At 55.8% G+C, this 17,112-nt stretch overlaps 4 protein-coding genes across 4 annotated transcripts; 1 reads left to right on the top strand and 3 right to left on the bottom strand.

The window, feature by feature from the left end:
• Positions 1-3,369: 3,369 nt before the first annotated feature.
• IWZ02DRAFT_370624 (C2H2 conidiation transcription factor-like protein FlbC) lies at positions 3,370-4,602 on the bottom strand (the record flags this gene model as incomplete). Its single annotated transcript, XM_066764513.1, has 2 exons — positions 3,370-3,485; positions 3,537-4,602. The coding sequence occupies 2 exons, from the start codon at positions 4,600-4,602 to the stop codon at positions 3,370-3,372; spliced, it is 1,182 nt and encodes a 393-aa protein (XP_066626269.1).
• Positions 4,603-7,710: 3,108 nt separating this feature from the next.
• IWZ02DRAFT_134829 (uncharacterized protein) lies at positions 7,711-9,160 on the bottom strand. The gene is made up of 2 exons (XM_066761666.1): positions 8,730-9,160; positions 7,711-8,557 (listed from the first exon to the last, which is right to left on the bottom strand). Exons 1-2 carry the CDS (start codon positions 8,866-8,868, stop codon positions 7,914-7,916), a joined length of 783 nt encoding a protein of 260 aa, XP_066626268.1. The 5' UTR covers positions 8,869-9,160; the 3' UTR covers positions 7,711-7,913.
• A 4,542-nt stretch (positions 9,161-13,702) lies between these two features.
• Positions 13,703-15,078, bottom strand: IWZ02DRAFT_511737 (uncharacterized protein; the record flags this gene model as incomplete). The annotated part of the gene is made up of 5 exons (XM_066770543.1): positions 13,703-14,506; positions 14,558-14,593; positions 14,645-14,711; positions 14,768-14,871; positions 14,920-15,078. Coding segments are annotated over 5 exons (837 nt in total), but the record flags the coding sequence as incomplete, so codon positions are not given.
• Positions 15,079-15,714: 636 nt separating this feature from the next.
• On the top strand, positions 15,715-17,060 carry IWZ02DRAFT_479247 (uncharacterized protein). Its single transcript, XM_066769085.1, has 2 exons — positions 15,715-16,235; positions 16,288-17,060. The coding sequence occupies exons 1-2, from the start codon at positions 15,886-15,888 to the stop codon at positions 16,943-16,945; spliced, it is 1,008 nt and encodes a 335-aa protein (XP_066626266.1). The 5' UTR covers positions 15,715-15,885; the 3' UTR covers positions 16,946-17,060.
• The last annotated feature ends 52 nt before the right edge of the window (positions 17,061-17,112 follow it).

Here is a 17,112-nt window from a genome sequence, read left to right as displayed (position 1 = left end):
AAAAGTTTTGTCCCCGTCGCATTCTCGTCGCATAAACCATGTGTGTTGCGTGCTCTCTGGCTTTCGGCTCGCTCGTGGCTCTTTTGCGCCATTTGAGGCAAGGCGACTACGGGTCGTGACCTTGGAGATGGAGGCCTTGCCTGAAGTACAGTGAGCAGCTCGCTTGTTGCCGTCGACCTGACGACACTTTTTGGGGCGTTTTGGCGTGTGTTGGGCAACCAAAAAGCCCCTCTCTCCTTGTTGTTCGCTCTCCCCCCGGCCATCCTTGACACAGGCCATGCGCCGCCGTCGCCTATTCTGCTGTTGCTCGCTTGGCCGACCATGTTTGCAGCGTTCCTTGTGTAAACGTTTCTCCTCCTGTCGTTGGCGACAACTAGCAGCTGGGCGACGGGGAGGCACTGGGGTTTGAGACTGGCGCTATGGGCGCAAGAGGGCGTGGGCCATGCCTGCTGCATTGCGGCTGTGCGTTTTGCATGCATGAGGAGGCAAGGTCGCCGTCGTCATGGTTGGCGTCAGGAAGTAATGCGCAGCGACTGTCTTGTGACGGGCAGATGGGGGTGCGTGTTTGAGGCGGAGGCGAAGGGGGGGAGTGAGAAGGAGAGGGATTGGAGAGAGATGCGTAGCGTGTAGGAAAGGAGACGAAGAAGAAGAGGACGGGAAGCAGAGAAACAAACAAACGACGTCATGCGCATGGAGGGCAATTTCCCAGCTTCAACACCACGGCCTTTTCGTCGTGATGAGAGTGGTTGGACCTCTGCCTGCCTTTGTTCCTGACTTCACCTCAGTCCCTCATCAAAAGGCCACTGCACGCCCCCGACGTCCACCACGCATGCATGCAGCAATCTCCTCTCGTCATTCGCCCGTCTCGTTCTATTCTGTCCGCAGTCCAATTTCCCTTCTTCCTCTTTCGTGCCCCTCGCCCTCCACTGGGCCCCAGCATTCATCAATCATCGTCACTCATCCAATCGTCAGCATCGCCAGTGAAGGACGCTCAACCCACCGCCTGGCTCCTCGTCTCTCGCGCCCGCACAGCACTCGACCCCCGATTGACCGGCCGACGTTTGTTTGATCACCATCGACCGAACTGCCTGCTGCTTCTCCACTCTGCAACAACTGACTGACCAGTCGGAGCGGCTCCCTGCCCGGCTCAGTACGGATGAGGCAAAGGGGAGTTTGGGTCGTTGATGGTATTCCGTGGGTTCCGCTGAGACGTTGCTGTCCGCTGCTGTCCGCCGCTCCAAGCCCGCGCACGCCCGCAGTATCCGCGCTGCTTTCTTTGCCATCGAAACATGTGTGTGCTACGCGCTGGTCTGTCCGTCGTGTTGACCACACCTCTATCCCCCGCCGACACCTGCCTCCCTCTGCCCTCTCACCAACTACCCATCTTACGCATACACAATGCACCAAGCTACTTCGACACGACTTAAGTGCCCGTCCCCACCCCTCATTAAACAAGCAAGATAACCCACGGACGGAGGACAGCACCCGGCAGACAAGCTCAAGCAAAGTGTATACCAGCGCAGCCCCCACAGCATCCACCCACCGTGACGTAGTCGTCGTCGTCGTCGTCGTCGTCTTCGTTGCCATGGCCGAGCAAAAACATTATTTCAAACATCCCCAATCACCCTGTCCTCGTCTCCCCACCCCGCCAAAGATGAGCCCCCGACCCTACGACCCTTGTCTATAGTAGTCGTCAGTCAGTCAGTCAAGTCATTCACACACTCACTCACTCACTCAGTCCATCAAACATCGCCACAATACTTAATTTCTCTCTCGTCTTTTTCTCAATCTCCCCCTACGGATCCATCACTGCATCATTTCTTTCCTCTATCCATACATAGCAACGACGAACCAGATGAAACAGCGCAGAGAGAGATTATTTTTATCCCCAAATCAATCAATCGCCTGACACCATTTCGTTGGGGGCCAGCCAGCTAGTCAGCCAGCCAACCATCCATCCATCATCATCATCATCATCATCATCATCCCCATTCAAACAAAGCAATAAATAATTGCATAGCGGGCTCGTCCAGTGGCAATCAAGCAAGTGGCAGTGCAGTGCAAGCAAGTATCAGCATCGATTCTCTCAGTCTCGATCCTGAAACATTGTTGTTGGCCCCTCCACCCACCCGTAAACGCCAACAGTGGACCCAAGCAGCCATGTGCCCGCCCCGATGGCTAGCTAGATGGAGGCACTAATGCATGTGATGTGGTGGACTGCTGGTGCTGGGTGGCGACGGACAAAATGGAGCCGGTCCGACCCACCCACACGCACCACCCCATCCATTCATGTACGCGAACGACGGGGAAGGGCGGGGATGGACACGAAGACGGACAAGGGCAAGAGGAGCGCAACAGCTGGCTGGCTACATTGGGTTTTCTCCTTCCCTTTACGTGGGCATAGATCGCTTTTGCTACAATCACAGTCACTTAGAGAGGCAGTCAAGAATCTTTCATCATGGTATCTTCTTGCATTATATTAAGAATAAGCGAGCGTCGTGATGAGCTTACACAGTATAAAAGGTGTTTTGGCGTTTCTTTCAGCCGATATTGATGAGGCTTTGCACCCTCTTCCTCCCAGTCAGTATAAACGCGTCTCTTGACACTGTAAGCTTTCCATCATTCCCTTCACCAAGGGTAGCAGCCAGCCCCATATTGGCCTATAAAACATACCCCCAACAACCCTCTTTTCCCATATCGTACAAACAGTGTGAAAAAGGTCCAATGAAATGCGCGATGCTCTGCCGCGGGAAGACGCAAAGGAAAATCCAAAAAAAGGAAATACCGGCCCAGAAGCGCCAAGGCTGACACGAAAAACGAGCGACCGCCGTAAGCCAGAGAATGCAGTTGCGCAGATTTATAGCCAAAAAAGGAGACAAGGAGAAATATCCCAGACGACAAAAGGAAATATTAATACAGTGACAAGCTGAAGCTAAGAGGTCTGCAAAAACCCGATGCACAGGAAGTTGGACATGTAACGCCGTGCTCTACTCCAGCCTGAACGCCGGCCATCCTGTGCACGGATCGCCGTGAAGGTTGGGGCCAAGAAAAAGAGACATGATCAAAAAAAGGGGAAAAACCACACCAGGGGTATAAGTAGCGACTGTCTAGAAGATGAAAGGTGTTCTCTCCAGAGTCGAGGGAAATCGAGACAACGCAGACATAGTCAACGCGCGTAGTGGAACGTGGCGGGATATCTCGACTGGAAACACAGAAACTGCAACCATTTTGAGCGAGGAAAAAAAAAAAAAAAAAAAAAAGGGAAACAAGGATCAACGACGGCGGCCATGTGGGGGATGCAACTTTTGTACGCCTCAAATTTTGCCGAGGTGTTGTTTAGGCGAGCCGGACACGACTTGGATGCCGTGGTCACGACTCCTCGGGAGAGGGTTGGTCGCGCTCGCCCTTGTGGACCTTGCGATGTCTCCTCAGGTTCGACACGACGGAAAAGTGGCGGCCGCATCCCTCAACCTCGCAAGCAAAAGCTACACAATGTCAGCGGTTTGTTCGCGATTGGGAGATGAAGAGTAACTCACGCTTCTCGCCAGTGTGGCTATACATGTGCGTCTGCAACGAGCTCGGGCGGGTGAACCTCTTGTCGCAGACCTTGCACTTGTGCTTCTTCTGGGTACTCGACGACATCTTGGAGCTGAACTGGCCCATCATGGATTGCGGCGCCGGCGGGAGATTGGTGCCAACCAGAGCGGATGGCCTGGGAAGGGTTCTTGAAGACATGTCACCAACAGACTCGGAGGCGGAACTGTAGTCGGTTACGGAGGATTCAGCTACGGACCCGTTGTAGTATGAAGGATAGGTGCTGGCGGATGAAATGGACGAGTGGGCCGAATGAGTTGCCGGGAATCCGTACGAGTCGGCCGAGCTACGGGGGTTCTGGCCGTAGATGTTCCGGGGCGTGATGTCCTGGCTCATGGCGACCATTCCCCGGCTGGCGTCGAGAGCGTCGTTGAAGCTGGTGCGCTGCACCTGATCCGTGTTCATCCTGGAGGAAAAGTCAGTGAGGGAGCTCTGGCGGTGCCTCTGGAGGTCGAGCGGGGCGCCGAGGAAGTTGGTGGAGGGTACTGACGGATGCGAGGAACGGCGGGCCATGTCCTGCTGGTAGGTGTATGTGGGCTGGGGCCTGGCAGCCGTCGTAGCCGTCGAGTAGTCCATGGAGTACTGGGGGGCCGAGGTGGGAGCGTACGTGGGCGCAGTGGGCGAAGCCGAGGCGGCGTACGAAGCTCCGTATGGCCGCGAGGTCATGAGATCTTGGGGCAATTGGAGTGAGTTTTGCGACGCGTACATGCCATCAGAGAGACTGGTACCTGCTCCAAGAGACGTGGGGGCGCTGACGGAGAGATTTGAGTAGGGCATGGAGACGGTTGGGCGCGCAGTCTGCGGGTGGGTGGTGGTGGTGGTGGTGGTGGCGGCGGTGGCGGCCAGGCCAGAGGTGGTGTTGGAGCCGAGAGAGGAAGTGGGAAAGAGCTGGGGAGGTTGCGCAGGGGCAGAAACCCAAGGGTTGGTGAAGTGAGGAGCGGGATAGCGCATCGAGTCGAAGCCCATGTTGACTTGGGGCTGCTGCCGGTTGTCGACGGCCATTGCCATGTCGAGGTAAGGGTTGAGAAACAGAGGGATGAGGTTGTTGCTGTGGTGTAGCAAGGTGAAACGCAGGTCCAGGTAGGCTTGCGAAACGTGGAGATGACTTCGCCAGACACGAGAGGACACGCGGGATCAGCGAAGGTTTTTGAAGGTGTCAAAGGAGAGGGTTGCCTGTGACGGCAGTGATGAGCTTTGACGGCGGTGCGGTGGAGCGGGATCCTGGGGCAAGTGGACGGCGGACGCAACCGCGCGTTTGGGTAAGCTCAGGGCTGGCGGCGCGACGGGTATGACGACGTTGGAGATTGGACAAGGTTTCAGGACGAGGCCCTGAATGTGGGGAATGCGCGTCGGGGAGACAAAGAGAGTAGTGAGGGTCGAAGACAAGGCCGAGCGGCGGTTGGTGGTAGACGGACGGTGGTTTTGTAGGTAGACGCAGAGGGCAAGTCGAGCGCAGATCGAGGGCGGCGGCGGCGGCGGCAGCCAGGTAGTGAGTGGTATGGAGAGGAAAGGGGGGGGGGGGGGGGGGGGGGGGAAGAGCGGGAGCAGGAGTGGATGAGGAGAATGGAGAATAATAAGCTGGCAGGCGAGCAGTTTTTTGGCGAGGAGCAGGTCGAGGAGGGGAGAGGAGAATAGAGGAGAGGAGAGGGTTTGGATGGTGGGTAGGTAGGTAGGTAGGTAGTTTGGAGCAGCTGCAGCAGCATATTTCTTACGTCGTCGCAGGTCGCTGATGACATACATGGTAGGGACCGAGCACAAGCGAGCGCGGCGGGCAGGGAAAACACCACAGGACAGGAGCCAAAGGAAGCCAGTGCCAAAGCCAGAGGGAGCCAGAGCCAGAGCGAGAGCCAGAGCCAGAGCCAGTGCCAGTGCCAGAGCCAGAGCCAGTGCCAGTGCCAGTGCCAGAGAAGCCACCGCAGTCGGCGCTGCGGGGACCCTGCTGGCGCCTTGGTCTGTGCGCGCGCACGGCAGCCGAAGGGAGGGGGCCTGTCCATGTCAGGTCTCCTTGCCCGCGCCGTCGTCGTGGGGCACATCATCCAGTGCAGCAAGGACAGTCGGCAGGCATTGCCATTCATGTTATTCTGTCACTGATAGCTACCGTACCACCTACACAGCCGGGCAGTTCTGAAGACGGACAGTAGTCTCGTCAGAGTCTGAGATGGCAGACTGACAATGAATGAATGAATGAATAAAAGAAAGAAAGAAAGAATGAATGAATGAATGAATGAATGAATGGACCAATTTCTGCCAGCCAATGACAGTCCCGTCGGCAGACCCGCTTCGAGCATAGCGGCTAGCTACCCCGTCGTCTGTGAAGTGTGAGTGGAACAAATGTCCGGCCGGCGTCTTTAGACCACCACCACCACCACCACCACTATCACCCGTCGTTGACTGTTGACAGCCAGCCAGCAACATCCATCTCTCGGCCCTACCTATGCGTCGACTGCCTCTGCCGTTGGGACTTGGGAATCTGGGTCCCGTCCCTCCCCTGCCTGGCCCCTCAGCTCAGCGTTTGATCATGGAGTCGTCGCCCCCGGTTGTGGTCACGAGCCGTTTAATCTCAATCTCTTAGCTTGAGAGCAGGGGTCAAGGTACAGTATACGACCGCCCGTGCGCCCAGCCCTGGAATGCCAAGGTCCACCGTCCAGGATGCCTAATTTCCTGCCCACGATGCTGCACTGGCCATGGCGGTGTGAGGTTGCAACTCGAGAGCGACAGAGAGAGAGAGAGAGAGAGAGGAAGAGAGCGAGAGAGAGAGAGAGCGGGAGAAATGCCCCCTCCTCCCCATGGCCGCCCGAGCATAGACGAACTGGAACCCTGAGACTGTTGCTGACGGCCCATGGTCGCCATGTTCGTCATTAGCGGCCAAGCCCTCCTGCACCATGACGCCACATGCGCCGGGCGCGCGGGCGAGCTGCCGGAAGCTTACCCTCGGCGCTACCTGTACTGAGAACTGCCAAAGCGACATGTCGTCACAGATTCAAACCTCAGACCTCCATGTCCCAAACCACGACTCCGATTGCGCGCGAGGCTTGACGATCGCCACCCACAAACTCGACCACTTTTCTCTGCTGTAGGAGTCGCCTTTGGGAAAACAACACTCCTCATCCCTGCGGTCCCTGCAGTGAGCAGTCACGCACTGCTGCAACATGTACTACCATACCGCACCCGCGCGAGGCTCAAACAAACCACCTACCTCTCACCCTCTGACTCTGTCCCCTCTTCTTCCACATTGGTAACCACTCTGCCAGTTCTGCTTTGCTCGGCGCCGCGTCCCGAGTCATGCCCCATCCCCAGCTCCACCAATGCGCCCACCGCCATCCGCAGGCAGGTCAAGCGGCATGCATGCAGCCGGGTGGGCGAGTGGAGACACGCCCAGGGCCCTGCTAGCCTAGCAGTAGCCGCTGCCCGGTGCGTTGCGGTCGTGCCTCTTTTTTTCCTCCTCCTCCTCCTCCTCCTCCACCACCATCACGTCCTCAGCACCACCAACCGTTTGGCCCTCGCGCCATGCTCTTTGCTCACTGGAGCCATTGACGCGGTGGGCCGCCGCTCGCCCGATGGATGATGCAGCAGTCTACCCAGGCCAATAGGATCAAAATGTTCTCCTGGTTCCACCTGCCGCCTCCGCCGCCAACGCCTTCACCTTGATGGTTCTCTCCCCTCTCCCTCCTCTGTCCAGGAAAAAACCACGGCAGTCATCCCAGTTTCGCCAATCTGGCCCATGCCAGCGCCACGAGGAGCTCACCGATCTCCCGCCGCGCTGCCCTCATGCTGCTTGCTGGATGCGGCACACCGAGAGCCCACAGTCCGCCAGTTCCGGAAGGTGCTTGCGCCCAAAGTTCATCTGCGAGCCTGGCTGGCTGGCTGGTTGGCGGCTGCACCTCTGTCAATTCCTTCCACTAGCCATGCCATGACCGACCGGCCCGTTTGCTCCCACGACTCGCCCACCCACCCTCCTCCGCCTGCACGCCGCCGCTGCACGAGCTGCCACTGGCCACGCAGGGTGTCTACATACCTGTCCTGTGCTGTTGTAACCATGCGCTCGGTGCTGCCGCGGCGGCCCGCCCAATCCTCCTTTGCCCGTCTATCAGATTCTTTTACCCTATCTCGTTGCTTGTTGTTCCGCCGCCCGCGCCGCCATCCCGCCCGCCCCAGTCCAGGGACCGCACTTGGACAAGCCGCTGCCACCACCGTCGCCAGGACGCGTCGTCGTCTGCAGGGAAATGACGCCACTACCTCTTCGCCTCATGATACCCTCGTGCTCACCCTCTGTCAGGCCGCCACCAGGAATTTCTTTTCCATCACGCTGCCTCTACTGGTCACAGGGATGGCTTTGCTCCATCCACGTCTGCGCTTCTTCGAGAACAAATCTCAGAAACACGACGAGGCCTGCTGTCCCCAGAATGTCGTGATTCGGCCAGCCTCATGGAAATAGAATAGCCGCCCAAGTATGTCATCGCAGTTGGCGGTGGTTGCTGAGGGCAAAGGGACAACAAAATGGAAGAAGACTCAAAAAGAAATCGATGCCCGTGTGACGCACTACGCAATACCCTGCCCGTTTGTGTCCCAAAGCAGAAACAATGGATTTTCCCCTTCCAATGGCTCATGCCCGGGAATGGTACTCGAAATTTCTCGCATGGATGGCTGTGGAGAGACAGGGGCAGGACGAGGCGTGCCTTGCCGGACACGACCATCCAAAACAACAAACGTGCAGCCAAAACAAACTTCACAACGCCTCGTCTTGTTCGACGCCTGTCGGCGCGAGCGAACCTTGGCTTGCTAGGCGACGACGTGCCAGCACGTCCGGCATGTGAGCAGCCCCTCACGCCAGGCTCCAACAAGGTCGATAAAGTGCTCCGTGCGTGCTTGCTCGCGCTCATTGTTCGGACTGATCCGACGTATTGGTTAGATGTGTTTTGATAAACACACCATGGCTGTCTCCACCCCCCCGGGCGCTCCATGTCTTGCCCACGCGCTGATCCCGTTAGCACGTCCAATTGACAAATTCCTGCTGGTGGCCCAGCAATAAAAGCTCATCAAAGCTTTTCCCGGTCGGGGGGGTAAAGGGGAAAAGCGGCCAGGGCTTGCGGCTGGGGGGTGAGAGAGGGGGAGAAAAAAAAAAAAAAAAAACGAACTTATGATTTTGGCCTGCCAGCTGCAGGCGCAGGCTTGCGACTCGTATCGAGGCCCTCCCAAGGCACGGATGCCGATTGGCTCGGACAAGGCTGCGTGCAGCGTGGCAGAAGAGACGAACCGGCTGGCGCGGTGAGGCATGCCTCTCTGGGACGCGTATTGCGGGTCAACCGTCGCTCTCCCGAGTCATAGCGGCGCCCAAAGAGAACCAGCGCCTGCCCGCTTTGGCAACGGCTTTGGCTGAATCAGACGGTGCTGTGCTGCACGTCGAGTCCACACACGGGAACAAGAAGAAAAGGCTGAAAACCTGCATCGCATTCCACTGCTGCATCGCCGATCCCTGCCGTTGCATTTCCGAGCGGGCGACTCGCTCGCTGTACAGCACTTGTGTAACTCGTGCAAGCTGCTACGTCCCAGTGCCCACACATGGCCATTTGCTGTTAAAATTCTCGAATCCAACAGCGTTGGCTCTCTTGAATTCTTGGGACTGCAAGCTTGTGCATACAAGCAATCTTGGCCGCCGTCGTGGCGGAGAGAAGCACATGTGGCGGAATGAGAGTGTTCAACGCAAGGTGGAGGTGTGTCGTCGACGGTGGTTCGTTGAAGGTCGCTCTCCCTCTAGCATTCCCCGCGTCCCCAACCCACGTTTCGCTCGCCTCCCTCCCATCAAATCAAACTCGCGGACGACAGCTTGTGCGCATGCTTGGAAACCCTCGCCGTAAACAATGAGTGCCCTTTGCCCCGATCTTGCCGCTCGTCGTTGCGCAGAGCTCAGCTTGCGCACGACCTGCCATCTTGTCTTGTTGGGCGCAACTCTTACTGCTTGCTTGCTGGCAGTGATCGGACTTGAGCACTGCGGAGCAGTCTCTCGTGTGTCACAGACTACTACATTTACGAAACGTGCACAACCCACTCGCTACCCTTCTCGTTGCTCCTTTCAGGGTCCAGAGCTCGCTCGCTCGCTCGCTACGTACGTGCCATCCGTGGTCGCTCCCGGATCGTCGCCCAAAAAACGCAAGCCGATGAGCGCGGGCTACAGCGCCCGCGGATCCGTCCATCAAATGTCGAGCCCAGAATCTAGACGGCGGCGGCGGCGGCGGGAGGATGATTTACCTACCGTCTTGCGCCCATCCGCAAGTCTGCCGTTGTGATCTTCGTGGTCTATGGTTCTGGCACTGTGGTGCGTCGTATTCGCTCTATTGATGTGCGTTTGGACGGTACGTACCGTTCGTCGCCAGTAGTGATAGTCGTGGTGATCACCAGGGCGGCTGGTGCCGACTTGGCGATGCTCTGGATGGATGGTCTGGACCGTTGGTTGGGTTGGGTTGGTGTGTGCTGCTGCTGGGCTTGGTGAAGGAGGTATAAAGCCTACTCGTCCAAGGTTGTTGTTTCAACTGTTGGGTCCCTAGTTTGCTTGGACATCGTTGTAGTAACAACACCTGCGTCCCTAAACTATTGTCTGCGAATGTTCACCAAAAGTACCCATCTTAGGCGCACTTGCACTCAAGGACCCTCGAGCAAAGCCAACCCTTCCCTCGACGCAGAACCCTCGCTCCTGACACGCGACAACCCGACGGGCAGACAGGAACAGCGACCACGACGCGTTCAAGAAAGATGGCGGGCATCCTGAGTCGTCGTGTTTGAGACGAGACACGATGCGATGAGACCACAGCAGGTAGAAACGATCGTGGAGCAAGCCATTGATGTTCGGCTTTGATTAACGGCTTCCACGTTTGGAAGTGGCGCCGCCAGATGCGGTTGTGGTGGTGCGGCAGAGCGGGTAGGAGAAGAGTGATGCTATCCTAAACACTGTCCACTGGGCTTGCGCACCCACCCAACGCTCTTCGCTTCCGAATGGCGGCGCTCGAATATGAAAGATCCTGATGCTCTCAAGTCTTGATTGGTTTTGCGAAGAGCAATCTCTTTTCAAACACCCTTTTGTCGTTGCGAACGAGCGTGGGTGTGCCGTAGGTACGTCGTGCTAAGGTTAGACACTAAGCCGATTAGCGCCAACTTTAATCGGCGGATGGCAGGTTGGTGACTAGCTGGTGCGCTGTTCCTGACTGACTGACCACACGCGCGGGTGGGAGGGATCTTGTCGTACACTCCCGTCCCGCTTTTGGCTCAGCCAGTCGAGAAAAAGGTCAGATGGTTGAGATGGGATTCGAGTGGACTTTGGCAGACGGTTGTCAGATTTGACGGGCGATGGCGGCAGCAGCAGCAGCAGCAGCCTAAGACTTTGACTATACGTTACGCCGTCGTCTTTCTTGCGGCGCCAAACTACGTACCTACCTCCATGTGCTTATCCGACTACTTGCTCCATTCAGTACAACGTCGCCAGCCCGACGGCACACGCGTACACACATACACATGGCATAGCCACTGACTGAGGAGCATGATCCCCCGGCTTCCGATTCCCTCGTTCGACGTCCGTCGCCCGTCATCCATCCACTTCCCCTCTGTCACGAACGTACCCACCACCCTTCCCGTCAAATGCTTTTCCCGCTCCCCCTGACTGACGTTCCTGACAAGCACTGCCAAAGGCGCCCCTCCCCTGACTGACCCAGCTGGACCACGCATGCATGCATGCGCGCCGGGTTCTCGGCTGACAGACAGCACGACAATCAGACAGACAGATAGACAGACAGACCGACGTCATCGTCACCATCATTGTCGTCGTTGCCCCGGCGGCGGGGGTCGTCGCTGGCTTACCCGCCCGGCCCCCATATTCGTTCGGTTTGCACGCATGCCCATGTTTATGTGTATGTGTTTATGTACCTGTACCTGTACCTATACCTTGAATGTGCCTGTGCAGTACGCATGCATGTATGTACCTATGTAAGACCAGCCAGGACCAGGCGAGAGCCCTGTCTACTGTATCCTTCCTTCAGCTCCACGTTACGTGTGTAGTTACTGCAACTTCTATGGGACTTTTACGTTGCGGGTTGCGGGTTTCGGCCCCTCTTTCCGCACCGCACCGCACCGCACCGCATGCCATGACATGACATGACATGCCCTGGTAACTAGCGCTGCTCTACTCTGCTCCGCAGGCCTAATAACAGCGGTGGTAGACGCCTTTCTCCTTACAAGTTACACTGCGGCGCCTTTTTCTCTGCCAGGTGTCGTGGTGGTTTCTTTCGTGTTCATGTACGTACTCTGACTCCGACTCCGACTCCTGGTACTGACTGGTCCTGCCTCGACAACGCATTTCCGTTTGTCTAACTCGAGTCTGATTCCGACTCCACGCGAGCAAATCACATCCCAGCAAAAAACGCCTGGCCATCGTCATTGGCGGATGGATGGATGGATGGACGGATGGGCAGGGGAGCCGGCCAGCCAGCTGCGAGTTTTTTTTTTTTTTTTTTTTTTCTCTTTCTCAGCTTCCCTGCACGCGATCTGCTGTGTGGGTGTGCTTGATTCTAGGGGGGATTTGGGCGCTGGCAACGTGCGCGCAGTCAGTCAGCTATTTGCTTTTCTTGTAGGTGGACCAACCAACCTTGTTGAATTTTTTACAAGGAGGAGGGAAAATTCTGGCAAATCATCGTGAATTTGACGACTGCTGCTTTTGCAGTTGCGCTGTTGCTGGTTTTCGTTATTTTTTGAAAGCCTTCCGGGAGATTTTCATTCATCTTTAGCGTGTCGGTCGCCGCGTTTCTTGCATCTCGAGAACCTCTGAAGTACCGACTACTCGACGCGGCTTACGGCATGCGTTTCCGGGTTCTGTACTCATGCCGGGAGGCGCTACGACTCGGTGATTTTGACTTGCGACACAAGTTCGAAGTGGTGGTAGATATAGCTGCTTCGATTTATTGCTGTCTTTCCAACCAACCCGGAAAGCAAGACTTCCTGGGCCAAGGCCGAGTCCGCAATCGTGAGTGAAGAGTAGAACTAAAGAAATAAGTCATTCTTTCAGTAGGAATGTGCCAACTACATTAGGCCTCGAAAATGAAAACATCTTCGGCCATGGACGCGTCGAAGGAGCGTTCATTTGCTACAACAGTCGCGCCTAAGGAGCCCTCTTCCGCTATCACATCCTGCTTGCGCTCAGGGAGCTCGTCCGTTCCGCCAGTCGCACCTAAGGAGCACTCATTCACCGCTGTAGCTGCATCTAGAGAGTATCCGTTTCTTCTGCGCCCACTGTGTATCCAAAAGTGTGTTGTTAAAGGTTGGCAAGTAGAATAGTTGACGGGAAATTATATCCATTTTGCTGAATTCGAAAGAGAGACATGGAACCGCAGAACAGTGTATTCCAAAAATTTGCTGCCCAGCGACGGCCGATGGATACTGAGGGACGATTCCGCCAGACTCCTGAGAAAGTTGGGCTTGATCTTTAGTTCCATGGCAGTCTAGAACAGTCTCGCACTTCTCAGAGACATCTTTACAGAACAAACAAGGTTTCATTCATGATCATCGCACAAGCTGACCTCCTTCATCATGACATCAGAAATGCAGCAGCCCCGGCCGCTCCAACTCTAGAATGAAAAGTAGATGAAAAGCAGAAGAAAAGCAAGCCCTCCCGCGCACCAGTGTGTCTCTAAAGAGGGAATGTCCGACGTTGTCGATGTGGCTCTCCAGAAATCTCGAGCTGGTGCGGTTGAAGCTGTGAAGAGGAGGTCGGCGTAGGATTTTATATGCGATGGACATGCTCGGAAGCTCGGTGCGCTGCAACTCATTCCGCCACGAGACACGCTGAAAAACTCCGTGGGCGATGATCGGGGCTGTGGTCCTGCTAGCAGTCAAGAGGAGGAAGTTCGTGGGCGTTCATGAGCGTGATGGACGGGTGGTGCCGCGAGCTGTCAAACGTCCAGATGCGAGAATGGAGTCAAGACCTACGTGCTGACAACAATAGCATGTGAATAAGCTCCTAGACTTGTTCAACATGTGAAGCCAATCTAGGAAAGCTCATGACGGGCAAGTTGGTAGGAAATGGCCTATGATTGGAGGTCATGAGAAGAGGCAGTGTAGTAGAAATTATCCATTGCGGTGACCACGCTCTGCGTAGCGTCTGATAGCCTGTTAGGAGTAACCCAATCCAACGGACTCTGAAATCCGCCTGTCGACTGAATCAAACCTCTAATCAGCACCACGTGCCTGTTCCCTTCCAACGCCCGAGTAGATCATTGGATAAACAGACAGAAAGATCAGAAATCCGGGTGAGAAAACAAGGCCAAGTAAATACACGAACCTCGCCTTCAATGCTACTCGTCATCATGAGAGCCAAACAACGTCGCTAGAAGTACGTACAATCGAGAATCAGAGTCGATATCAGAATTAGGAGTCTTCTGCGCCCGTCCCGAAGCGCTCACGCCTATCCCGTCGGTTCCGGCACGGCTCCTCTCCTGCCCAGACCAAATGTCAGCACACTGACCAAGTTGGCCGGGTCTATGTCGAGCGGGAGGGCTGCCGCCGCAGAAGGCGAGGCGGTAGGGTTCGGCTGTGCCGCGGCAGGCGACGGTGCTTGAGCGGCTGTGACGGAGGCCGCTGAGGCAGGAGGTGGTGGAGGTGGTTGTTGAGCTGCTGGCGGCGGAGGTTGCTGCTGGTTCGGCGGTGGCTTTTCCCCGTTTCCACCTCCTTGCTGTTGCGCTGGTGGTGGAGGGGGAGCAGTAGAGGCGGCGCTGACAGAAGCCGCGCTTACATTGGCAGGTGGTTGAGCGGGTGGTTGTGGCGCGCCTTGTCCCTGTCCTTGGCCTTGACCTTGGCCTTGTTGTGGTGGTGGTGCGGCCGCAGGGTCGGTCGTCGGTGCTGGTGGAGGTGGTGGAGGATTTTTTGTCACGGTGATCTTGGAGCACGAATCAACAATAGCTCAACACATCACGAGGAGTCTACTTACCGTCATAGTCATCATTTGAATGTTGGTCGTCGTCAACTACGTGGTGTAAGGAATTCAGCAATTTCAACGGTCCGAAGAGTGGTTCACCTGTTGGGTCACCACCTGCGTCACAGTAAAGTTTTTGGCCGCGGCGACCGGTTGTGCCGCTGGAGTACTGGAGAAAGATCAGACGAGATGTCCATGGTGAACCAGAATCTTGATGATTCTCACACTGTGGCATTGGTATTCGCTCTTATTAAATACGGGCCTCTTCCATTTGCTGTTCTTCGGACGATATTAGACCCACGTCTCGGGTGAGCTAGATCTGCTGAAATCTAGAACTCGTCAGCGTGTTTTCACAACTTGGAAGACTTGATACTCACCTTGGAGAGGAGCATTGCTAGGACTGCTAATGTAAATAGACTTATTTGTACGCAGAGCCGCGTCATGTTGGCGCGGACTGTGTGCAATGGGTATCCAAATAAACCTGGTCGATACTCAGGCCAGCTGGTGATGGGTGTCAAAAGGAAGGCTAGCAGCACGACAGCTGTTCAAGAAACGCTGCCAATCCGGCACGGAGAGAAACGCCCGCCTCTTAAAGAATCCAGAGCGCCGAGAACATCAGACAACTGCCAAGCATGGTAATGGAGTTATCAGGGCCTTTATCATGTACCGTCCATGAACGCAAAAATCCGGCAGCCTCGTACGACAACTCCAGCCACCCAGGTCGTGGATTGTTTAGGGTCCATGAGTTCGGTAGAGGATTTAAGTTTGTCATGGCGGGGAACCAATGGCGTATGATCAAATTCCCAGGCAGCGGTCGCATCACAGTCTCGACAAGTTCTTTTCACCCGAAGACGTGACATGGAGCGTCACGAGTTGCGGTCTGAGGTCGAGACGGGTTTCAGCGCGGTGTGAGGCTACTGCAGGCGCAGAGTGCCGGGCGGTAGCGAAGATTGATGCTGGACATTGGCGCAACTTTAAGCAATGAGATGGAATGACCCGCAAGAAGAATCAAAGAGTCGCCAAAGTGTCGCGCGTTGAGTGTCCAAGTGTGTTCAAAAAAAGTAGAGGTAGTCGGCTCGCACAGACCAGCCGGGCCGTTGATGCATCGGCAAGCCGATCGATGGACCGCGATCCCCAGAGCATATCCAAGCCAAGCGAGCCTTGGCCCATCCCTCGACAGCATCCTGTCGTCGTGCTTCTCTTCCTTCTTGACACCACCATTCGTCGCTGACTCTTCACAACCATTCGGTCCTTATTGTTGTGTTCACGTCGTCCAGACCCTTAAAATATGCCCGACAGGCATTGCTAGTCAACATACCCACCCCAAAGATCAACCTACCGTCATGGCCGGTCCCGTCCACGTTCTCGACGACTACTACTTGGCAATCACCTTCCTCATCACCGTCGCCTACCAGCTCTTCTTCTTCTCAATAGCATTTACCTTCAAATTCGATAAGCTGACCGACTTCGCCGGCGGTACAAATTTCGTAGTCCTTGCCATCATCACTCTCGCTTTCGGCGGAGATCGCGACAATGCCCGCCAAATTGTGGCCTCCATCTTCATCATGCTCTGGGGAGCGCGTCTCTCAGGCTTTTTGCTCTTCCGGATCTTGAAGACCGGCAAAGACGATCGCTTCGACGACAAGCGCGACAAGTTCTTTCCTTTCCTCGGCTTCTGGATTTTCCAAATGCTGTAAGCGAACATCTATCAAATCCTTCAAAAACTCCCGTCTGACCATTTACAGCTGGGTGTGGACCGTCTCGTTCCCTGTCACGATCCTCAACTCGCCCAAGGTGACGGCGTATCCGCAGCCCAAATTTGGCACTGGCTGCGATATCGCCGGCGTCATTCTCTACGCCATTGGCTTCTTTTGCGAGTCCGTCTCCGACGTCCAAAAGTACCGTTTCAGGTCCCGCCACGGAAGCGACGGCTCCATCTGCAGCGTTGGCCTCTTCCACTACTCCCGCCACCCTAATTACTTTGGCGAAATCTTGATCCAGTTTTCCATATTCACCATTGCCGTTGCTCCTGCCGCAAACGGCTACGTCCACGGCGGCGCTCGCGCGGCCCTCTACGCCTCCATCTTGGGCCCCATTTTCCTGACAACGTTGCTCATGTTTGTATCTGGATTGACGCTGCAAGAGCGGCCAGGGGCCAAGAAGCGGTACGAAAAGGGCACGCGCTGGGAAGAGTACTCGCGCTGGCTCAACCGCACGAGCATTCTGTTCCCGTTCCCGCCGACGCTCTACGAAAAGATGCCCACGATTTTGAAGAGGACCGTTTTCTTGGAATTCCCCATCTACGTCTTTGATCCCGCGAAGCACTCGGACGTCAAGAGACCGGGCGGCGAAGAATCGGACCAGAGACCTCGAGGAAGTGATGACGCTGCGTTGTATGTTTGAAGATTTCGTGTGCGTTTTGGAGGTTTTTTGTTTTTGGCCTTGGTCTTAGACTTTCGAATCTGACGACCCAACCGTCGATAGCGAATGACTTAATCTTAATTTCTTTTCCGTGCAAGATCTTATGATTTGCTTGCGCTCCAGGAAATTCGACTCGAATCCTTTCTCCG

This window comes from Phyllosticta citriasiana, assembly GCF_038021145.1.
Source record: "Phyllosticta citriasiana strain CBS 120426 chromosome Unknown IWZ02scaffold_2, whole genome shotgun sequence".
Lineage (NCBI taxonomy): Eukaryota > Fungi > Ascomycota > Dothideomycetes > Botryosphaeriales > Phyllostictaceae > Phyllosticta > Phyllosticta citriasiana.
This window is presented reverse-complemented; position numbering and strand designations above follow the sequence as displayed.

Excerpts from the sequence above, each read along its gene's own strand:
- IWZ02DRAFT_134829 (XM_066761666.1), bottom strand. The coding sequence starts at position 8,868 with ATGCCTCACCGCGCCAGCCGGTTCGTCTCTTCTGCCACGCTGCACGCA. Across the intron at positions 8,558-8,729 it reads CTGGCAGGCCAAAATCATAA|ACATGGAGCGCCCGGGGGGG; the intron begins GTTCGTTTTTTT and ends CGCGTGGGCAAG.
- IWZ02DRAFT_479247 (XM_066769085.1), top strand. The coding sequence starts at position 15,886 with ATGGCCGGTCCCGTCCACGTTCTCGACGACTACTACTTGGCAATCACC. Across the intron at positions 16,236-16,287 it reads TTCTGGATTTTCCAAATGCT|CTGGGTGTGGACCGTCTCGT; the intron begins GTAAGCGAACAT and ends GACCATTTACAG.